This window comes from Myiozetetes cayanensis, unplaced genomic scaffold (assembly GCF_022539395.1).
Source record: "Myiozetetes cayanensis isolate MyiCay16 unplaced genomic scaffold, myiCay2020 scf1, whole genome shotgun sequence".
NCBI classification, from domain to species: Eukaryota; Metazoa; Chordata; class Aves; order Passeriformes; family Tyrannidae; genus Myiozetetes; species Myiozetetes cayanensis.
Window position 1 is genome coordinate 16239291 of NW_026086604.1, and position 19041 is coordinate 16258331.

The following is a 19041-nucleotide window of genomic DNA, read 5'->3' on the forward strand; positions in this document are numbered from 1 at the left end:
GACTCACTCTCCAGGGGAGCCTCTTTCTTTCTGTTTAATACAGAAAGAGCCTTACAGGTAGAAGCTTTGGAGTCTGTCAGCAACTTCTATTATTGCATAAAACACCTCTGTGCTACAAGACCAGTCATGAAAAGAAGACCAAAGCAATTTGTAGAGGGTCAAAAAACGTGAGGCGGACAAACAGGCTGGGAGATTACCCTGAAAAATTCTGAAATACTCATGGTGGTACCCTCACTGTCAATAACCAGCTTGCAGTGGCTGCAAGCCATCATGGCAGAGCTGTGGCTACCCAGACTAACAGATCCTCGGATGAATGGAAAGGGAACCAGCAGGAAATTGGTTTTGTCCTGGTACACTGAATATTTAGAATTTCATTAGAGGTACATGTTTAATTCTGGAATCCACATTTCTTGATGGAAATTCAGAGTATGTACAGCCTGAACATTGCTCAAGAGAACCTTAGAAGGAAATGAAAGTTGGGCAGTGGAATAGGGATCAGGTAGAAACTGGAGAGTTCAATCTCACAGGAGTGCCTAACTAGATCTGGCAGCTAAGAGTGAAAGTAGAAAGAAGTCAGTGCTTCCTCAGTGAGAGCATCATTAATTATTTGGATGTGTTATATACGGAGGTTGTATATTCAGTGTTTCTTGAAGCCTTTAAGAAAAGGCAGTAATTTTCTAAAGAATGTTCTAAGGATTTTCCAGTGAACCTTCTAATGTCTCTGAGCCCAGAAAATCAGAGAAAATCATCACATCAAAACATATAGCCTAAAAGTCTATAAGAACAATATATTTGTCAGCTGTTAATAGTATTATTATCTTTCATTCTATTTATGTTTAGACTTTGCTATTTAAAAGTTAGTCAGTGCATGCAAATGTCAGAGTGTTCTGAGCAACCTTCCTGACTGTTTGTGTGAGGAGACACTATCCCATGCTTGCCTTTGAAACTTGGCAGGCGTGTCTGATCTGGGAGAGGGCTTGGACACAGAATTTCAGTGATGAAATCCAGCTGATGTTCAAAGGAAAAGCCTACTCCCAGAACGCTCTTAGGAGGCCACTGGGGAAAAAAGACACCATGAAAGAAAGCAATGAAAGTTATGTGTTATAAATTTATGTCATTTTCCTTCTTGTGCAAGTAAATAATTCAGGCAAAATCAGAAGTACAGGCTTTCACAACACTATTTGCCAGTTTTCTCTCTTCTGCCTTCCTGATGCTCATGTGCCTGAGAAGGTACATCAGGTCTACCTGTATTCCTCAGAAGTCTGGACCTGAAATCCTTTCTGGGTCAAAACTCCTGCCAAGTTACAGTACTGAATCCTTAACTGACTTTGCCAAAAATTACAAATACATCATATCTTCAGCACAAAGTGAATCCCTTCGTGGGCTCATCTGCTCCTGTTACCCAATTTTTGGAGACAGATTCCTTAACTTGTCCCTTTTCTGGGACAGGTAGAGGTCTTCGCCTCCTTCCATCAGAGATGTGAGCAGGGTTTTAGAGGAACCTCCAGGTCCACTGTAAATACTGAACCCACAGTGCCAGGAGTTGCGTCATTTTGCATATAGATGAGGAGCAGAGGTGCTCACTGCAGCAGTGAGCAGGGCAGATGTCAGCCTGTGAGATGGAGGGGAATCAGCTTGATGTGCTGTCAGGGTCTACAGGGAAGTCTGCTGCTCTCTTGTGGGGTGGAGTTCACCTACAGAATTAAATACAAATAAATACCTATTAAGGCTTTGATAGGAGGACAGAGGAAGGACGTGGGGAAGGACAAAGTTATGTGCAGGCAGTTGGCCAGCAGTGAACAGCTGGAGAGCACCTCACTGTTCACCAGGACTTATCCTTGTGCCAGGACAGTGAGTTGTGGGTCAGTAGGAGGTGGACCCCTCCCAGTGTTCAGCAGAGCTTTGCCTGCCTTTGGTGCTGAGCACCAGCATTTCGTAGGCAGCTCTTCCTTTCTGTTGCAGTAAACATTTGGATTATTCAAAAGGCTGACGCACAAAAATGTTTCCCTGCAGCTTGCCCTAGTTTTGGAAAATTTATACTTTTGTTCATGTTTCTGGCTAATGCAAGGTAGAAGGAGTAGAAGTTGTGCATTACATGAAAAATAACAAGTGATCAGAGCAGAGGGAGTACAATAAAATCATTCATTTACTGCAGCTGGAGTGGGAGCGCTCACCTGGTTCTTGGTGTATCTAAAGGTCACGAGGGATATGAATAGAGAAGAGCTATTCTTCTTTCTGTCGGGCTCATTTGCTCCTTTAAAAAGTGCCCCATTGCAATGAAAGATGAAATTCTTAAGGGTAAAACAAGGATATGTAGATATGACATAATCTGATGTCACAGTGTCACCAGTATATCAGAGGTAATGTCGGCGGGTGGCAAGTAAAGTATTTTTTTATGCTATTTTTTTATTCATTCTTTAGCTTCCTTATTTCCTTATTTTAGTTAGTTCTGCATATTTGTTTTTTAATGTCTCAATTCTTAACACTGTTTTTTCTTTCATTGTTTATTATCAGCCCTTGTGATTCTTCCAGGTACCAACTGTATAGCTTTAGGAGTTACTTCTGTATAAAGTCTCCCATATAAAACACATCTGCAAGGTCTGCAGAACCTGTGCAGGTATCACACACAGTAAATTTATTGGTGGAGAGATGAGATAAATAGTTTCTTGCAGGGTTTTTTTTGTCATTGTTTTTGTTGTAACACAAAGTTAGGAAAATACTGCCTCATGCAGAAACATCTGAATGGAAAAGTCAAAATTTAAAATAAGCTGCACAAACTATGACTTATTTCTGAATATATTTGATTACAAATATTTGCGTGCTTCTAAAGAGAGGATGCTTTGGACATAGCTAAAGGAGCTTTTAAATGCAATTCAGGAGCTCACTCAACAGTGCTGATCGACTGCCCTGTAGGTAGCATTCCCTCTGCCTGCAGAAGAGACTGAACCTTGGAGAAAAGGAAATGGGTGACTGTCTGTGAGGAAATTATCACCTCTCTTCACTCTACTGAATTATATTGTGATCTTGATGGGAATGGGAAGGATAAAAAGTAAACTAAAATCATTTGGGCAGCAGTCCTGCTCTAGTCAGGACAAATGTGGGGATGGGCTGAAAACCTTATTAGCAGTCTTCTATTTCCTGTTATTTTGCTGGGGACTTACTCTGAGTTGCAGAAGGCAGCAGCAAGATGGCAAAAGGAGATGCTTGTTGGCTTAATTGTGATGATTTGAAAGAATTAAATATGATTAAGCTGTATTAGGTGCTTTGCACTCGTACTGCCCTTTGTGCCTTGGGAAATGATTCTGGCAGGAGGCTGGGTTGCCCCATGGCTTGGCATCATGCCTGACACTTGGCAGAGACCTGGGATGCAACACTTCAGGGTGCTGGCTGCTCCTACAGGCTCTGCTTTGGAGGGTCAGCACCCTGGTGCCTTGCTCAGGACTGGAGGCAGGACATGGAGAAAAGAGAAGGAAAACACTGAAACAGATAGGTGGGAGTAGAGTAACTGGCCAGTCATGAAGGAAAACTGGATCAAATGAAAGGATGAGGTTTTTCTATTGTACTGAAGGAGCAATAGTTAACTCAGCAGCAAAAGCTGCTTTTTCCTGCAGAGGGGAGATGGGCAGGGTGATGTTAGATAGACAGGGGATGGCCTTTCTGCCTCATAAATGCGCAGTCATACATTGAATTTTAAATCAATCTGCACATACAAAACTCAGTGCAAGATGAGGCTTGACCTAAATTATGAAGAGGGTGGAAGTGGTAAGTGCAATATGGTCATGCAAATTACTTGGCTCAGTTGTAGGTATTTCTTTGGGTTTCATGTTAGGTAAAGATAATGCACCAGGAGAAGACTGTAATTGCATAATTTAGAGGGCAGCTTTCATTTTGTCCTGGGAAAGAACAAGCAATTACGTTTTTCCAGGAGAGTCAGAGTAGTATGTTTGGTTTTGTTGTGTATCACTTAGCCACCATGACTTTTAGGGGAACTGTGATTACTCCAGATTACAGGGTGGTAATCTGGTAATCTGTGGTTTGATGTATGGATTTCATTCAGAATCAGACTTTTTACTTTGCATTCAATTGTTAAGAGCTGGAGTGTTTGTTTCCCTGGAGGTCAGGAACCTGGGTCTGTTCCCTAGGTAGCTGCTGATGCCCTGGAGCGTTGGTGTGCCCTCAGAGGACTTCAGCTTTAAACAAAGGCAGCCTGTGTATAATCCACTCTGTTCAGAACTAGGAACCACACAGACATTTGGTCAAGAATGGAAGAGTTCTATGTTTGCAGTTGCTTTTAAAGGAAAGACAATTTTGAGGAACCCTTATTAATTTCAGTTGAATGAAATTCCTGACTTCTTGCATATGGGCTGTAGGTTGTTCTCTTGTTGTTCAGATAGGGGAACATTTCTTGAAGGAGATCATGTGGCCCATGATTGCCCTGCATCCCATGTGCACTACCCAGTGCATTTTTGTGTCTTACGCATTTTCATGCTGTAATGTTCCCTAACCTAGCTAATGGAATTCATCTTAGATATGAACTTTCTTGTATTTTGTCAAACTTAGCAAAACAAATACCCTGTTAGTCTGCCATGAGTTATTGAAGTCTTCTTCACAAAATGGGTGAAACGAGAAGCTTCTTACCAGGTTTCAGAGTCAAGGTTGTGCATATCACTTACTGTAAAGAGTTGTAGTTCAAACAGTATGTTTTATTCTGCTAACTTTAATGTACTTATTAGTTAGAAATGTTGATGCTTTCTCTTTTGTCTTCAGATGACACTGGCTGTCCTAGTAGCCAGTCAGTATCTCCAGTTAAGACTCCTCCTGATGCTGGAAACAGTCCAATCAGTTTTTGCACTGGTAGCGATGGAGACTTCTCCAGGAAGAAATTCAGTCCAGGGTCAATGAGTGAAGGGAATACACAGCTGGCTCGATATAAGAAGGAGACAAAGACAAGCCTTGTAAAGCCCGGTAAGTATAATTCCTTTCATTTCCTTAATTACACTTTCTAATTGACTGGTACATTTACGGACATCTACATACATGGCATTGTGCTGCCTGTGATACCACTAATGCTGATAGCAAATGAAAAAATAGTTGGGTTCTGCCTATGGAGCCAACTGCAAGATATGAAAACACTATTGGTATTGTCTTTTTCATGGAAATATAATTAATTGACACCTTCACTTTCTTTTATGAGGCTCAATGGTGATGTCAAATAGCTGAAATGGATTTCACCATGTTTCATAGTAATTGCACACATATTTCACTTCCCAAAGATAAATGACTCTTAATATGAAAGCAAAGTCTTGCAACATTCTTAGATTTATTATTGTATCCTGCCTAAAGTTTAGGCTGCCAAGCTGTGATAGCTCTGGGGATACAAGGTGTCAGACCAAGGCAAGAGGACGGGCAGCCCACATGTGGGATTCAGGCAGTTTTGGCCCCAATACTGCACTGGCTGAATCATGAGTGTCTCTCCCATTGCCTTGGGCTAGAGGGCCACCTCAGACCACCAGCTAAATCAGCACCTGCATGTCACACATCCAAGGCTAAATACCCTGGTGTGCCATTGGTTGCTGTAATTTTAATGAGTAGATATAAAATATTTTTGTGATTCATGTGCAGGTAGCTCTTGACTCCAAGTGGTCAGGATATTTGTGCTGTTGTTTAATTAATCATGGAGACAGAGCTGGCCCTGTACACAGCCAGCTGCAGAACTGACATGGTTTATGGGCTCAGGTACCTCCTGGCTTTATTGTTTCCAGGGTCATTTTACCTCTGGAAGCAATTTATATACTTTCATGAAAAGCCAGCTCAGATTTGCTGGTACCATATTTAATCTAGAAACAGCAGAGACTCTGTTGCAACATCTCTTCACTGGCTTGATCAATATGATTTACCACTATCCCTGAAAGTTCTTCAGCTCATTTCATAGCACCAGGTTACTTGAGTGTTCCCTGTCTCCTACTGATGTGCATAATGGATGATAGATAATATTTTTTCAAGGTTTGTTTTCTGTTCCATTAAAATCAAGGAATCTAATGCAGGCAGAATGCAGTGAACGTAGTATAAGACAGTCAAATCTGCAGCCATGGCTACCACAACAATTTTGTTTGTGAATATGAACGTGGCTTAGCAAAATGTGGATAATGAATTGCAAAAGTTTTTCCCTACTGAGGAACCCTATACACAAGGAAAAGAATTATGCAACTTTTTTCAATAAATTATTTAACTGTTTTCAATTTTACACTTAAATTGCCTTATAACATCAAATTATTAACCTTTTGCAGTAACAGTCAGAAGTCATATTATTGAATGCATTATTTCAAGTCTTTGAACAGATTTCATTTAGATATTTACATATTCTTGTAAGTGAGCCACTATGTAGCTGTCAGTACCTCTGCATTGATCTCTAAGGTTGCAAAACTTGTCTCTAGATTTCAAGTCTGTCGATCCTGAGATCTATTAAAACTCTCAGAGCAGCAACTGGGTCCCATTTACAGGGTACTTCTATGTTCCTTCTGTGAATATCTCACACTTTTTTAACGAAAAGGTTTTCAAAATCATGTCATAGTCAGTGTGAGAGCTGACATACGTGAGAGACATTTCAGAAATGGAAAGCATGACAGGGGACAGCCAGGGTTTGTTTTCCTCAGTGATGGCCACAGAGGTTAATGTGATTCTCTTCCATTGCTACCTCTTGGCTTCAGGTGGATCTGGTCTCTCTTCCCCATGACTTTCTCTGGCATGAATTTCTGGTGACTCAGTTGGAAAGATCTAGCTAGCCCTTGTGAAAGAGGAGGCATCACCCTGTAGCAAAACACGCAAGGAGTAACAGGGGACCAGTAGAAGGGAGGTGGGATGTGGGAGGAGAATAACAGCAACATGTTATACATGTTGTCATACCTAAAGGAAATTAGGCATAATTTTCTCTTTACCAAAAGCCCTTCTTGATTTATGGAGATTATTTCATATTTATCTGAAATGTCTTGTGATAATGACCACATAGCATGACTCAAACATGAGAGACAAAATTCCAGCCTTGCACTATCTTTTGCCATGTCCTGCTGCTAGCACCTTCAAAATGCCTCTCATTTTGCAGAAAATCTATCCATTTCCAGAAATGTTTTCTTGGAACATGCTGAATCTCAGAAGAAACACATACATAAATATTTAGATAATTCAGGAAATGTCAGAATGGGATAGCACTGAGAATGAACCCTGGGATGTTTTTAGGCTGTTCTCAAGCTCTGATATTTTTCTGCTGTTCTAGTTTCATCACTTCATCTTTCTTTTCTGACTTCAAAATATAAAATACACAAGATCTTTTCTTTTTCTCTATCTGCCTAAGGCCTTGTTATATGGATCTAAATCATCTTTACCTCTTGAAGTATTAACAAGCTAGATTGGGATATCATTCATAATTTATGTTGTTTTCATAGAGAGCCATACATAATCCTGGAATGCATCTTGCTAAACTTCTAAAATATTTATAATCATGGAGAAACTATAGATTTGAGAGAGTCAATAATTGTTTTTGTTGTGCATTAAATCCAAATCACAGCACTGTAGAAGTGAATTTGGCTTAAAACCAGTGCTACTTTCCCAGGGAAGGAGGGACAGGGCAGAAACATTAAGGATGATATATAACATCCACTCCAGGAGAAAGTTACAAGCCTTTTAATTTCTGGATTTTAAAAGTTGTTCTTCCTTTTGGATATGATTCATCGAAACAATATTAAAAGAAATGCAAAATGTGTTGCAGAAAATGCCCTCGCAAGAAGGCACAAAAATACTTAATTAACATTAGTCTTAGTTTTGTATCAAAATGGTGTGCCAAAGTTTTTGTAATTGAATAAACAGGATCATAAACACTTCTACATAGTCACATTTTTGGTGTAGTCCTCCTGCAAGGATTCCTGAATTCCTGCAGCTCATGTCTGCATCCTGTTGAGAACAGTGAGAATTGTTTTGCTTCCTTTGACAGTCTTTCTCATCTTCCTTTTTGACTTCCATTACAATACTTAATGAAAGGATTCAAAATCTAGATCTGCAGGCTGCAAAGTACTGATTTCAAAGCCATGGATGAAGAAGAGAATCTTTAGTGGGAGTTGTGTCAATAACTTTTAAAAGACTTGCATGTTTAAACTAACACGGAGTTGTGTTTAGATCTCTGTGAGCATCAGAATTTGAGAAGAGCACCTGATCAGCTGACTGTGTTCAGCATTTCTGACAAAGGTCTGGTCTTTCTTGCTTTTGATGTTATAGGCACACTTGGGACAGTTTACTGAATGTGCTGAGATTACTGTTGGAGCTGTTTCTTAGAGCCCATGGAATTTCTGAAGTTTCACATGAAATTACTAAGACTTTAGAAGAAACATTAAGGCTGTTCCAGACCCTATAGCCCCTTCAGAACCCTGCAGAGTAGAGATGTAAGCACCACTACACAAAAGGAGACCTGGATATGCCACAGTTAGGGTCAACTTCCAAACCTTATAAGGACTGGCTGTCAGTCATTCACAGCTTGGTTCAGTAATAATCATTCCAGGTAGCAACAGACTATGCAAAAAAGGGGGTTTTTTCACTGCTAATGAAACATCTAACCATCTGTTACTGAATCTGTCTAAAATAGAAACATTTTGGATTACAAGACCATTACTTTTCATGAAGGGTGATCATCCTTGAGAGTTTAGGCATTAAAACTTTGTTCTGTTCAAACTAATGACAAAATCTCAGAGGTTTTCACCACGTAGAGCATCTCCATTTGTTGGACAATGAGCAATGAGCAGAGACTGAAAAACATTAAATTGCATCTGAACACAAGAAAACATTTTTTGTACTGTGACAGTGGTCAGACATTGGCACAGGTTGCATAGAGAAGTTGTGGAGTCTTCATCCATGGACATATTCACGACTCAACTGGATATGGTCCTGGGTAGCCTGTTTCATCTAATCTTGCTTGAGCAGGGTGTTGGACTAGATGGTCTCAAAAGGCTCATTTCACCTCCCAGAAATTCTGTAATCCTGTGTTGTTAGACTTTTTTTTCCTTTAAATAATGCATCACCCAGATGGGTAGTTAAGTATTTGCAAGGAACAATTTATCCTTTTCCTGCCTTTTCTTGACTGTGTAAGTTCATAAAAATGAAAGTATATAAAAAAAGTAACTTTTAAGAATCACTATTTAATTTAAAATGCCATTTAACTTCAAGGCAAAGTAAGTAGTGTTGTACTCAACATGAGTTGTCAGAATTATCTTTTTTACTTCTTCCTGGTGAATTTATCAAGTGATGAATGAATGAGCCTTGGAGCAGGATACCCCAGGCTGAACAGATTACTCTTTGAAGGCTTTAGCGGTATTAAGAGTTTTAGAAGAGAGGAGTGAAGCAGAATGTATTTGCTTTATTTGATTGTTAGTATTTAGTAGGTGCAGGTGCTTTTTAATTCAGTGTTGGAGCTGATAGTGATCAAAAAGGAGGCAAGGGAAATTACCCTGGACAATTGGGAATATTAAGGTTAGATCTTAAATAAGCCAAACAAATCAGAGAGAAAGTGCAAGTGTTAGCTGCAGATTATCTGTTAAAAATGTCTAGCTGTTCAAATGCAATGCTTTTCCTGATTTTTTAGTTTTGTTTTATGTCTGGTGTGCGAGGATTAGATTCCCAGGACACTAAATGTCCAGAATCTTATTTCTGGAGGTCCCTTGTTAAATCAAAGAGTAGTGACTAGTTAATCTGTTAGTATAAAATTAGCAGATAAGTTTGTCCATATTGCCACTCTGTTTCTACATGTGTCTGTATTCTAAAGGCTGTCACTTAGGTTATTTCAAAACAAAACAAAGAGGTTTTCAATTAGGTTATATTCCTGACATCTGGCCATATTAGTTTACAGCCCTTTTGTCAACTCATTCCCTCATTTCAGCATGACAGTGTGGGAAGGAATAACAGTATCTGGCTTTGATATATATGTATGTATGTATGTATGTATGAGCTTCACTTGAAAAACAGATGAGTTGTTGTGTAAGTTCTGCAAGATGATTGTCTTAGAGATAATTCTGGAAATAAACTTCAATCTCAAGAACTTCTTTCTGATTACAAAAGGATGCAGTGGTAGGACTTTATCTTGGTAAGTCTGATAAAATATTAGAAAGACATATTTTACTGGTGCATTTATCCAAGAACATTGTATCTGGTATTTCCATTACTTTTGTTCATTTCTGTACCAAATTTCTGCAAGCAGTGGGAAAAATAATAGAACTGTTGTCCCTATTGTTCAGCAACAACAGTACAGAATACAAAAATCATGTTACAGAATGTGCTAACTTGAACAGTTCCTATGTCATGCAAAGAAATTTATGGGCCTTTATAACTACTAGCCAGTACATCTACCTATTATGTTGAAACTGTTTTAAAAATGCCAATGGTGTACTATGTATTCTACACAGTCACACTGTTTGATTGTTTAAAAAAAAAAAACACAAAAAAACCAAAACCAAAACCAAAACAAAACAAAACAAAACAAAACAAAAAAACAAAAACAAAAACAAACAAACAAACAAAAAAAACCAAACTCCTGTATTTGGAGAGATCAAAGTGCCTTGACTGATCCTTAAAATAAATTGGCATTCTTCACTTTAAAAGCAGAAGGTAAGAGTGATGAGAAGACTGGTGTCTCTCTGCTGTGACTTGTATAGCAGTACTTTATATCCCACATTCCAAGACTGCCCCTTTTCTGGGGGAGGGATAATTAAGAACAAGGGTATGTCATAGCACATTTAACCTGGTTATAAGTGCAGTATTTAATCGGTGTACCCCATGTTCCCATCCTGCAACCAGTCATAACCTTATTTAAGTAGTGAAGATGTGAAATTCCATTCCTAGGAATATTCAATTACTTAAATATATGGCTGGTGTCACACGCATAAGAATGCTGAAATTAGGAAATGAGCTACACCAGGTTCAGTGTACATTAAATAAATGGTCATGGAACAAAAAAATGTTCTGAAGATGGACCAAAGGAAGTGAGTGGATATCAAATGATGGAGCATCTTGCCTATGACCGACCATTAGTTCTCCCCTTAAAGTATTTGAATTAATAATAAGAAATCTCTTTATCTGAACATGTTGATTGTAAAGCATAGATTCTCTGAGGGGTGCAGAGAAGCTTGCAAGTGAAAAGAGAAAGAGGAAAAGCCCAGGTTCCCTGAGTAATTTAAACCAGATGAGGAGAGCTTTGTATTTGAGCATTAGATCTTTAAGCAGCTCGGTATTTGGCAAAGAGCAGATACACAGTGGTCAATTACTTGTGCCTCTGGAAGGCTTTTGATCTGTTTTTTAAAACAGCACCTTAGCAATAAAAAGAGAAGAAGCACTTGAGCATGTGTCATCTTTCTCAGATGTAGGCACATGCTTCAAATGCTTCACTTCTGTCCCACACCTGATAGCAGACACTCTAACCATTCTGACACTCAAATCCAACAAATGCAACATTTATTTCCTGTACTGTTTTAATCACACTGTTCTCCCTTTCTTATATGTGCATTTCATAATTTTATTTGTGATAAAGTTTCTGAGATATTTTCTAATACAGAGTCTATAACAAATACAGTTGTTGCAGTTTTCAACTGTATTCCTTTTCCTCAGTTACTTTTGCTTATGTTCCTTCTCTTCACCTTTCATTTTGGGCCCACAAAAGATAGCTACTGCTTATTTTTCTAAATAAAAATGTTTCTGTATGCACTGAGCCTTCCTGCATATTTTACTGATGGGAGCTGCTTTAATTTCACGTCTGTTGCTATGGAGCTGAGTAGATTTGCTTACCTGACCTGCCAGCACAGGGAGTTATTAAGGCCTTAGTTCTGCGGGTCCCAGAGGACCAGGTTGTGCTTGGGGGGAGGCACATGCATATCTCACCCTCTAGGAGCAAGGATGCCATGTCTGGGTTCAAGCCCATGCCGTCCTCAAAGCTTTTGTCCTGGAGTTGAGCCCAGAAGGGTGTCACCCTGCGGAGTTTTGGTGGCTGTAGAAGTCAGTGCTGTGAGGTCTGGAAGGTGGCCAGCCTGTGAGGTCTGGGGGATGGTGGTGGGGGAGGTGCTTCTGGGGTCTGCCATTTGCAAAGCCCAGCCTCCCCAGCATACTTACAGATGTCTGGGTCCTCATGGCAGCTTTGAGTATTTCCTTCTAGTTGGATCAACAGACCCAGTGCAGCCAGTAGATCCCGTTGGAACTTCTCTGTCTGACATAAATCTCTTGGTTTTTGTGATTCAGAAGAGGTGAAATTTGAATGTACATATCTCCTTAGACAACCTTCAGGAGCTGTGGGCTGTGGATGGGGGCTGACTCTCTGGTCCAAGTGACTGGTCCCATTGCTCAAAGGACATGGAACAGCTTTAACAGTTGAATCTGCCATTTCCTTTCTGAGGGTTACAGGAGCTGTTTTGGAGGTGAGGAAGATGTGAATTCATGGTCTTTAGCCAAGCTGAATAAAGCAGAGATGGCCTGTAATTTATCTGACTTCAATTCCTGATCCGTAATACAGTGATAATTATCTCTTCCTGCATGAGTGCACTAAGGTCCTATTGTGTTTTAAAGGAGGTAGAACAAATGAAACCAGTGAATCTGATGTATGGTCTTTCTGACCAAATATTTAAGTGTTTACTTTAGGATTCACTGATTACATTGACTAACTTTCTGTTGACTAAAAATGGGACCAAGGTTGGCTTGGACATCAGTGTCTATGTTGGAGGCATCCACATTTAGTCAGGTGATTCCTACCCCCATCTCCCATGTTCTCATCAGGTCTCTGACAACTCTGCTGTTAGCCTCTTAGGTGTTCAGTTGTGGGAGAAAGTTTGTGCTTGAAGATCATGCATGGATCTTCAAGTAGGTCTAATTAGATGCCTTTTCCTCTTCTGTTCATCCCTGGTAATCTTAGGTACTCTCTGTTTGTCCTGTTTCTGAGGACTGCTGCCCAAGCTGCCTAGCATTGCTTAGGAAGATTCTGTATCTCATTTTGCACTATGGATTCACAGGAATAAAATATTTTTAGGGCATAAGTTACTAAATGGCACTGAAGTGAAACAAATGCTCAGTAACTTCTGAAAGATAATACTGGCATTTATCAAGAATATAAATATTTTCAGCAAAAGATGCTTACAAAGATAGGTTAAAATTATTAGCATAGTTCTACTTTTTTAGTTTGTATTTATATATATTGTCAATTTCAACTTTGAATTAAAACAAATTTGCTTGAATTGATGTGGAAAACATGTTCAAATAGGCAAATATTTATTTCAAACATAAATAAGCAAAATAACATCTAGAAGTAATGATTTGACTTTGAAGTATTTTATAGTATTTAACCCAAATCTACAAGTTTCTATTAAAGTGGCATGGAAAAATAATATTTTAATTCTGTATCACAAATATTATAATCCACTCCCTTCTAAAAAATTATTTTAGATGGTGCTTACTAGAGACATAGGCAGCCAGTGGTTGGGCTGTGGCGTCTCTAGACATATATCTCTTTTTGTTCAGAAGACTCGTAGGCTGCAGCAAGTGCCCAGATGTCTCAGCGAAAACAGAGGATCCTAAAAGGAAGGCAGCATGTTGCAAAGGAAGAATTGGCAAGCAAAAGGTGAAAGCCAGAGCCCTGCCTGCCCTACACAGTGACCTGCCCACTTGTGGGCTGGTGGCACAGTCCACCTGCAATTCAGGGTCTTGGAAACAAATATTCTGCAGTTACATACTTAACTCCTTTGTTACAAACTAAAAATAAAATAAATAAATACATAAATAAAAAGAAGGTCCCTGTTACTTAGTTCAAGTAAAGGAAAAAGAAACTTATATTTAAAGGAAAAAGAAACTTCTATTTGTGTATCTTTTTGGGCATGGGCTTTAGCACAAAGAAGAGGAGTGCCCTAATACAGGGCTGCAGGGCAGGCTAAGGGAATGCAGGGTGTCTGCTCCCAGGGAAGCTGTTCCATTTTAATTTAGTTACTCTTTTACTGGTGGTTTGAAGCCGAGTTCCCAGCAGGCACACGATAACTCTTTTGTCTCTCCCTCCCTGGCCCGTTAATCGTCCTGTTACTGCTCCAGACATACAGAAAGTGGGACAGCCACTGTTAAAGGGAGATTCTCGCCTGAGGATGCCTGCAGCCTCGAGCTTAGCCTGGCACTTGGTCCAGCAGAGAGCCACGGCTCTAACTGCAAATCAGAGTGAGTAGGGGATGTGGATATGGGACTTCTGCAGGGAGTGCCTGGGATGCTGCACAGGATGAGATCCCTGCCAGACAATACATCTTTTAGATCCAAATGCCTTTTGATAGAGATTAATGTCTCATGGGGCTTGTGGGGACGTGCTCCTGCATCGGGAAAAGACGGCTGAAGGCCTGGCATAAGAAGAGCCTGGGGTTTAGAGGTCAGGCTTGAGGGAGTTATGGAAGAGGGCAATAGCTGTGATCTTTAGTATTAGAAAAAATCTTTTTGTACGGTCAAGCAAGTTTGTTTTTTTGTTATTCTTTTTCCGCTTCTGCTAATCCAGAGTGGAATATGAGCCAAAATGGAGAAACCAATGCTATACATGCTGCACACTCTTAAGTATTTATTTTAAAATGTATGTGTAAGGTCAAACTAGAACATGCTTTGCAATTTCTATATTTACTGCAGTGAATTTTCTGCTCCTTCTGGCTGTTTTCTGTGGGTTTCAGCCCACTTCACCTCCACAGAAAGAAATACTGTGCATACGAAAGAGGCCATTATGTATCTTCCCTTAGGAGAGGGTTTTTGTGCTCTGCTTTTAAATTACAATCTGTATTATTTATGCCAATGTTTAAAATAGCTTCCTGATTCTCCAGTTAAAGTATTCTGAACCTACTCCAGATACATTTTACTGTGCACAACTCCCACCCTCCATCACTTTTTATTTCAAGTAATTTTTCATGAAATAACACACATTGCAGCCAGAAGCCTGTATTGCTGTTACATAGTTTTCGTTACAGTTTTCTTGTTGTATTCCTCTTCCCATGATAAACCATGTTGCCAGTGTTCATTTTTATCTTAGAATGCACAAATTGCATTCTCTTAATCTGCCTTCATAAACAGTGCCCTGTAATCCTGTTATCATAATTGTTGACCTTTTTTGGAATTCCTCCATGTTATTAATGCCTTTTTAATGAGAATCCTCGGATTTAAACTGTTTTCTGGGCAATGTTTACTCAAGAATTGATAGATTATTTCCTTTTCTGTTTTTCCTTACATTCCCTATTTCTTTTTTGTTTGATATCTTACTGTGTTCAAAGAGGAGCTATGCAAATAACTGATTTGAGGGTTGCTGCCAAATCAAAACATTAAAGAAAATCTTCATTTCAGACTGAACAAAGACCATATTCAATCTAAAATATTTTGAATTTTGGGGGAGTTTTTTTATGTTTTTACTGCCTTTTTAAAAGAATAAAGAAATGTCTGAGTTTTATAATTAAAGAATCATTTCAAATAGAAAGTAGTGGTTTTCCATTTTCTGCTCATTTTTGACTTCAAATCATAAATAGTTTCAGTGTTCTCAGATCTTTATTTTGTTGTGACCAAATTACTACATAAAATATTTGTTTCCCTCAAAGTCATTACTTTAAATACTTTTTGAGCAGTGTTGAGGGAATTGGCCTATATATTCCTTGTGTTTATATATGTATATTTATACATAGGCATGGAAAGCTAAGGGAATATCTTTAGTCATGCCCATCTCACTTACTTGATTTCACTGTGCTATGAAGACATCATGTGAGTGGGTGGTGATTGGGCTCCAAAGTGGAAGGTCAGTCATAAACAACTTATCAGGTCTTTGCAGATACTCATAATTTTGAATTCTTGGCCTGCTTAAGCAGTGGTATTTCACTTGCTTTTATGTACCTAGATAATCTAAATCCTGATGAAGCCATGTTTTAGATATCTTCACTGTGTTTTGGTTCTTACTTGAAGTTAATGATTCTGAGCTTGGGAAGAACCTCAGAGAAAGGCAAAATGCATGTTGAGTCCCTGTTCCAGTAAAGAAACCACAATTAATAATCATAAATAAAACCCAGCAGCCAGAAGAAGAACTGGATAGAGGTTGTCCAACTTATCCCAAAACTTTAGATGGCACAGCTTAGTTTTCTCAGGTGTGTTGTGCGCAGGGGTTGAGTGGGAGTCCCCTGATGGAGATGGAAACTGTGGTAAATTCAGCTTGTTTGGATATCACCCATGTAGGAGGGGGTAATGAAGACATGCATTCCAAACCGAGTTGTTTTACAGAGGAGTGGAGAAGAAGGGCATGATAAGCTGAAAGGACTAGAACTGCATCTCTTTATCAAGTTCTTGTTGCTGGATGCAGTTTCTGGGGTGTGATGGGGAGATGATGTGCAGCCTCCTCCTTTAGTTCAAAGCTAAATCTGTCTCTAAGAATCCCAGGTGGATCCTTTCTTTCCCCAGCAAAGCAGACAGCATAAAAGAGCTTTCCTTGGACTTGTTTTGTGTGGAACCTGATTTATGTGGTGTACTGTGAAACACCCACCCTGGTCTTTAGAAAGAGACACCAGACTGTTCATCACTTTTAAAGCTGACCTGTTTCTAGGCATGTCCAGAAGCAAGAGTTTAGCAGAGCTGAGAAGCATTGTTGGTTGAGACTGGTGGGACGCGTTTCTGAGTTGAGATGGCAGTTAGGGAGAGTGCCACTTCCACAGTTCCCCTGGGAGCTGGAGACCTGGCCTCCTTTCATACATCCAGCCTCCAGCCACTGCAAGGTGAACATCACTTCCCCAAGGAACCTGAAATGTATTGCCTTTAATGTGACATAACTAAATACTAAACATACTTTATTATAGTGTATCTTAGATACAGCGTTACATAAAATGTATTTAAAAGAAATGAAAATTCTGGCAGATTTGTTTCATATTTTATTAGTATTACAAGCCTTGTCTTGCTTCTGTGCTGAAGCACTTCATTACAGCTCTGTGTTCCACCCTTCTGAAATTCTGTAAATAATAGGAAGCTGTTGACTTTTGAAATCTGGGCAGGCTGTGACTTTTTGCTAGAGCTGGTGGAATACAGCTTGACCACAAACCCACAAGGATTAATAAGCTGAAAAAGCACAGGCTTCTTGTCTGTCATTTGGGCTTCTTAATAGTAAGAGTACTGTCAGGGGGAAAAAAGCAGCAAATGGCAGCAGTCATATCTTGAAATGCATTGCCCTCAGACCTACCTTGGCTTTGTTACTGTAAAAATATAATTTAGGCAACCAATCAATATACTGGGTTAGGTTTTACTGTTCCTTTCTATAGATGACATGTGAACTTTAATAGTTTTTTATAATCAGTAAATATTTGATTAGCTTATGACAAATTTTGCTTTTCGTTCTGGGATTGCAGGGTTGTTTAGTCAGTTACCTCCCAGATATATTTATCCTTCCAGTGTTTTTCTCTTGCCTGTTGAAAATATGTCAAACTGATTTAAAATGTTTTATGCACATTATAATGAAAGCCATATGTCTTGTATTAAGGGTGACTGTGCAAAAGCTTTCAGTTGAATCAGGTTTAGCATGTGATTTCATGCATTTGCATATATGCTGTGCACGTGTGCCTGTGCAGCTCCTTGCTGTGCCCCAGACAGCTTCTCTCCTCCTTGTGCATGGGAACCAGATTTAGGATGTGTGTTGAAGGGGCCTCTGAAAGCCTTTTGCTAAACTTCTGCCACCCATGTGATGGGAGGGCTGGGATCTTTTCCCAGTCTGTGATGGAGTTTTCTGCCTTTCTGTGTACTGCTAAGTCATCCCTGCCAGAGACGACATTTTCCAGTTTCTAAAAATACCTCTGACCAACCAATCCATTTGCCTTCAAACAGACCAAATAGTACTGCCAGGTACATAAGAAAATCTCCCAAGGTGACACTACATGTTTGCTTATAAAAAATACTTGTCCTTAGGTTGATTTACACATATATTTTATGAAACTGTTGAATGCAAGTTGAGTGTCATGTCATACAACTCTCACTATACTTTTTGAACCTCCAGTCTCAATGTTTTTATTGAGGTTGGTGTAGGAAAGCAGCATCCTTCCATCTCTGATAACAAAGAACCTTTTTATTTGAACATGAAGATAAGTTCTCCACATTGTTCCCTTCTGCTCTATGAGCATATGTTCCCCCTGACAAAGGTCACTTCAGGCTGAGAAGAGTAAATTTATGGGAGCCATTTTTAAAGTGGCGTTAGAATGTCTCAAACTGCAAGAAGAAGTGCAAAAAAAAATAAGTAGGTCAGGTTGATTTCTATATGAAGAATCTCCTTAAGATACATAAAGCATCAAAAAAACTCTGATTTGTAATACTCTTTGCCTGTTACAACATCTGCTTGTGGCTGCTCTACAAATCCGTGAATTAAAAACAATTAAGAAAAACACAATCTCAGATCATAGTGATATGCAGAATATGCATGATGGCTCTCAGCCAATATCAGTAATTAGTTTGTAGTGACTGTGTTTTGAGAGAAGAGCTTGATTGATTGTGGTTTCACAGTGTACTAAATCACATTCTGTATTCATGTTGAGATCTGCAGTGCTTATAATTTGCATTAGTGTGGTTCAGATTACTAGCAAAACTGTAGTACTTAGATGAGATCAGAAAACTGCTTAATGGGATAAATTTTAATTATTTGATAACAATCCTTCCAAAGCAAGAAGGATGAGCAAAAATCAAGATAAATAATAATTTTTAAAAGCACATTTAGATTCAAACACAGGGAAGCAAGATCTGTGTTGCAGTCCTTCTCTAAAGTTTTCTGTCTGCTTTTGGATCTCCTCACCCAGAAGGTTTGAGGGTCTCCTCACCCAGAAGGTTTGAACAATTTAAGGAGAGCCAACTAAAAGTTGTGCCTCACGTCCCTCTGACTGCCTCTTTTCCAGCTCCTCAAGTTAGGAGCTGTTACTGGACCATGCAGTCAGCTGAAATGTGATTCACAGACCTGTCTGGGAAGGAACACGGGGGAAAAGTTGAGTGCACATGCACCACAGTGTGGGGTGAGAT

General features: G+C 39.4%; 1 protein-coding gene across 1 annotated transcript in view; it reads left to right on the top strand.

Annotated features, from left to right (window-relative positions):
* SYBU (syntabulin) overlaps positions 1-19041 on the top strand; it is a 40716-nt gene that overhangs the window by 8907 nt on the left and 12768 nt on the right. Inside the window, exon 3 of the mRNA XM_050305723.1 lies at positions 4768-4965. Within this exon, the coding sequence (XP_050161680.1) occupies positions 4768-4965 (198 nt within the window). The remainder of the gene's footprint in view (positions 1-4767; positions 4966-19041) is intronic.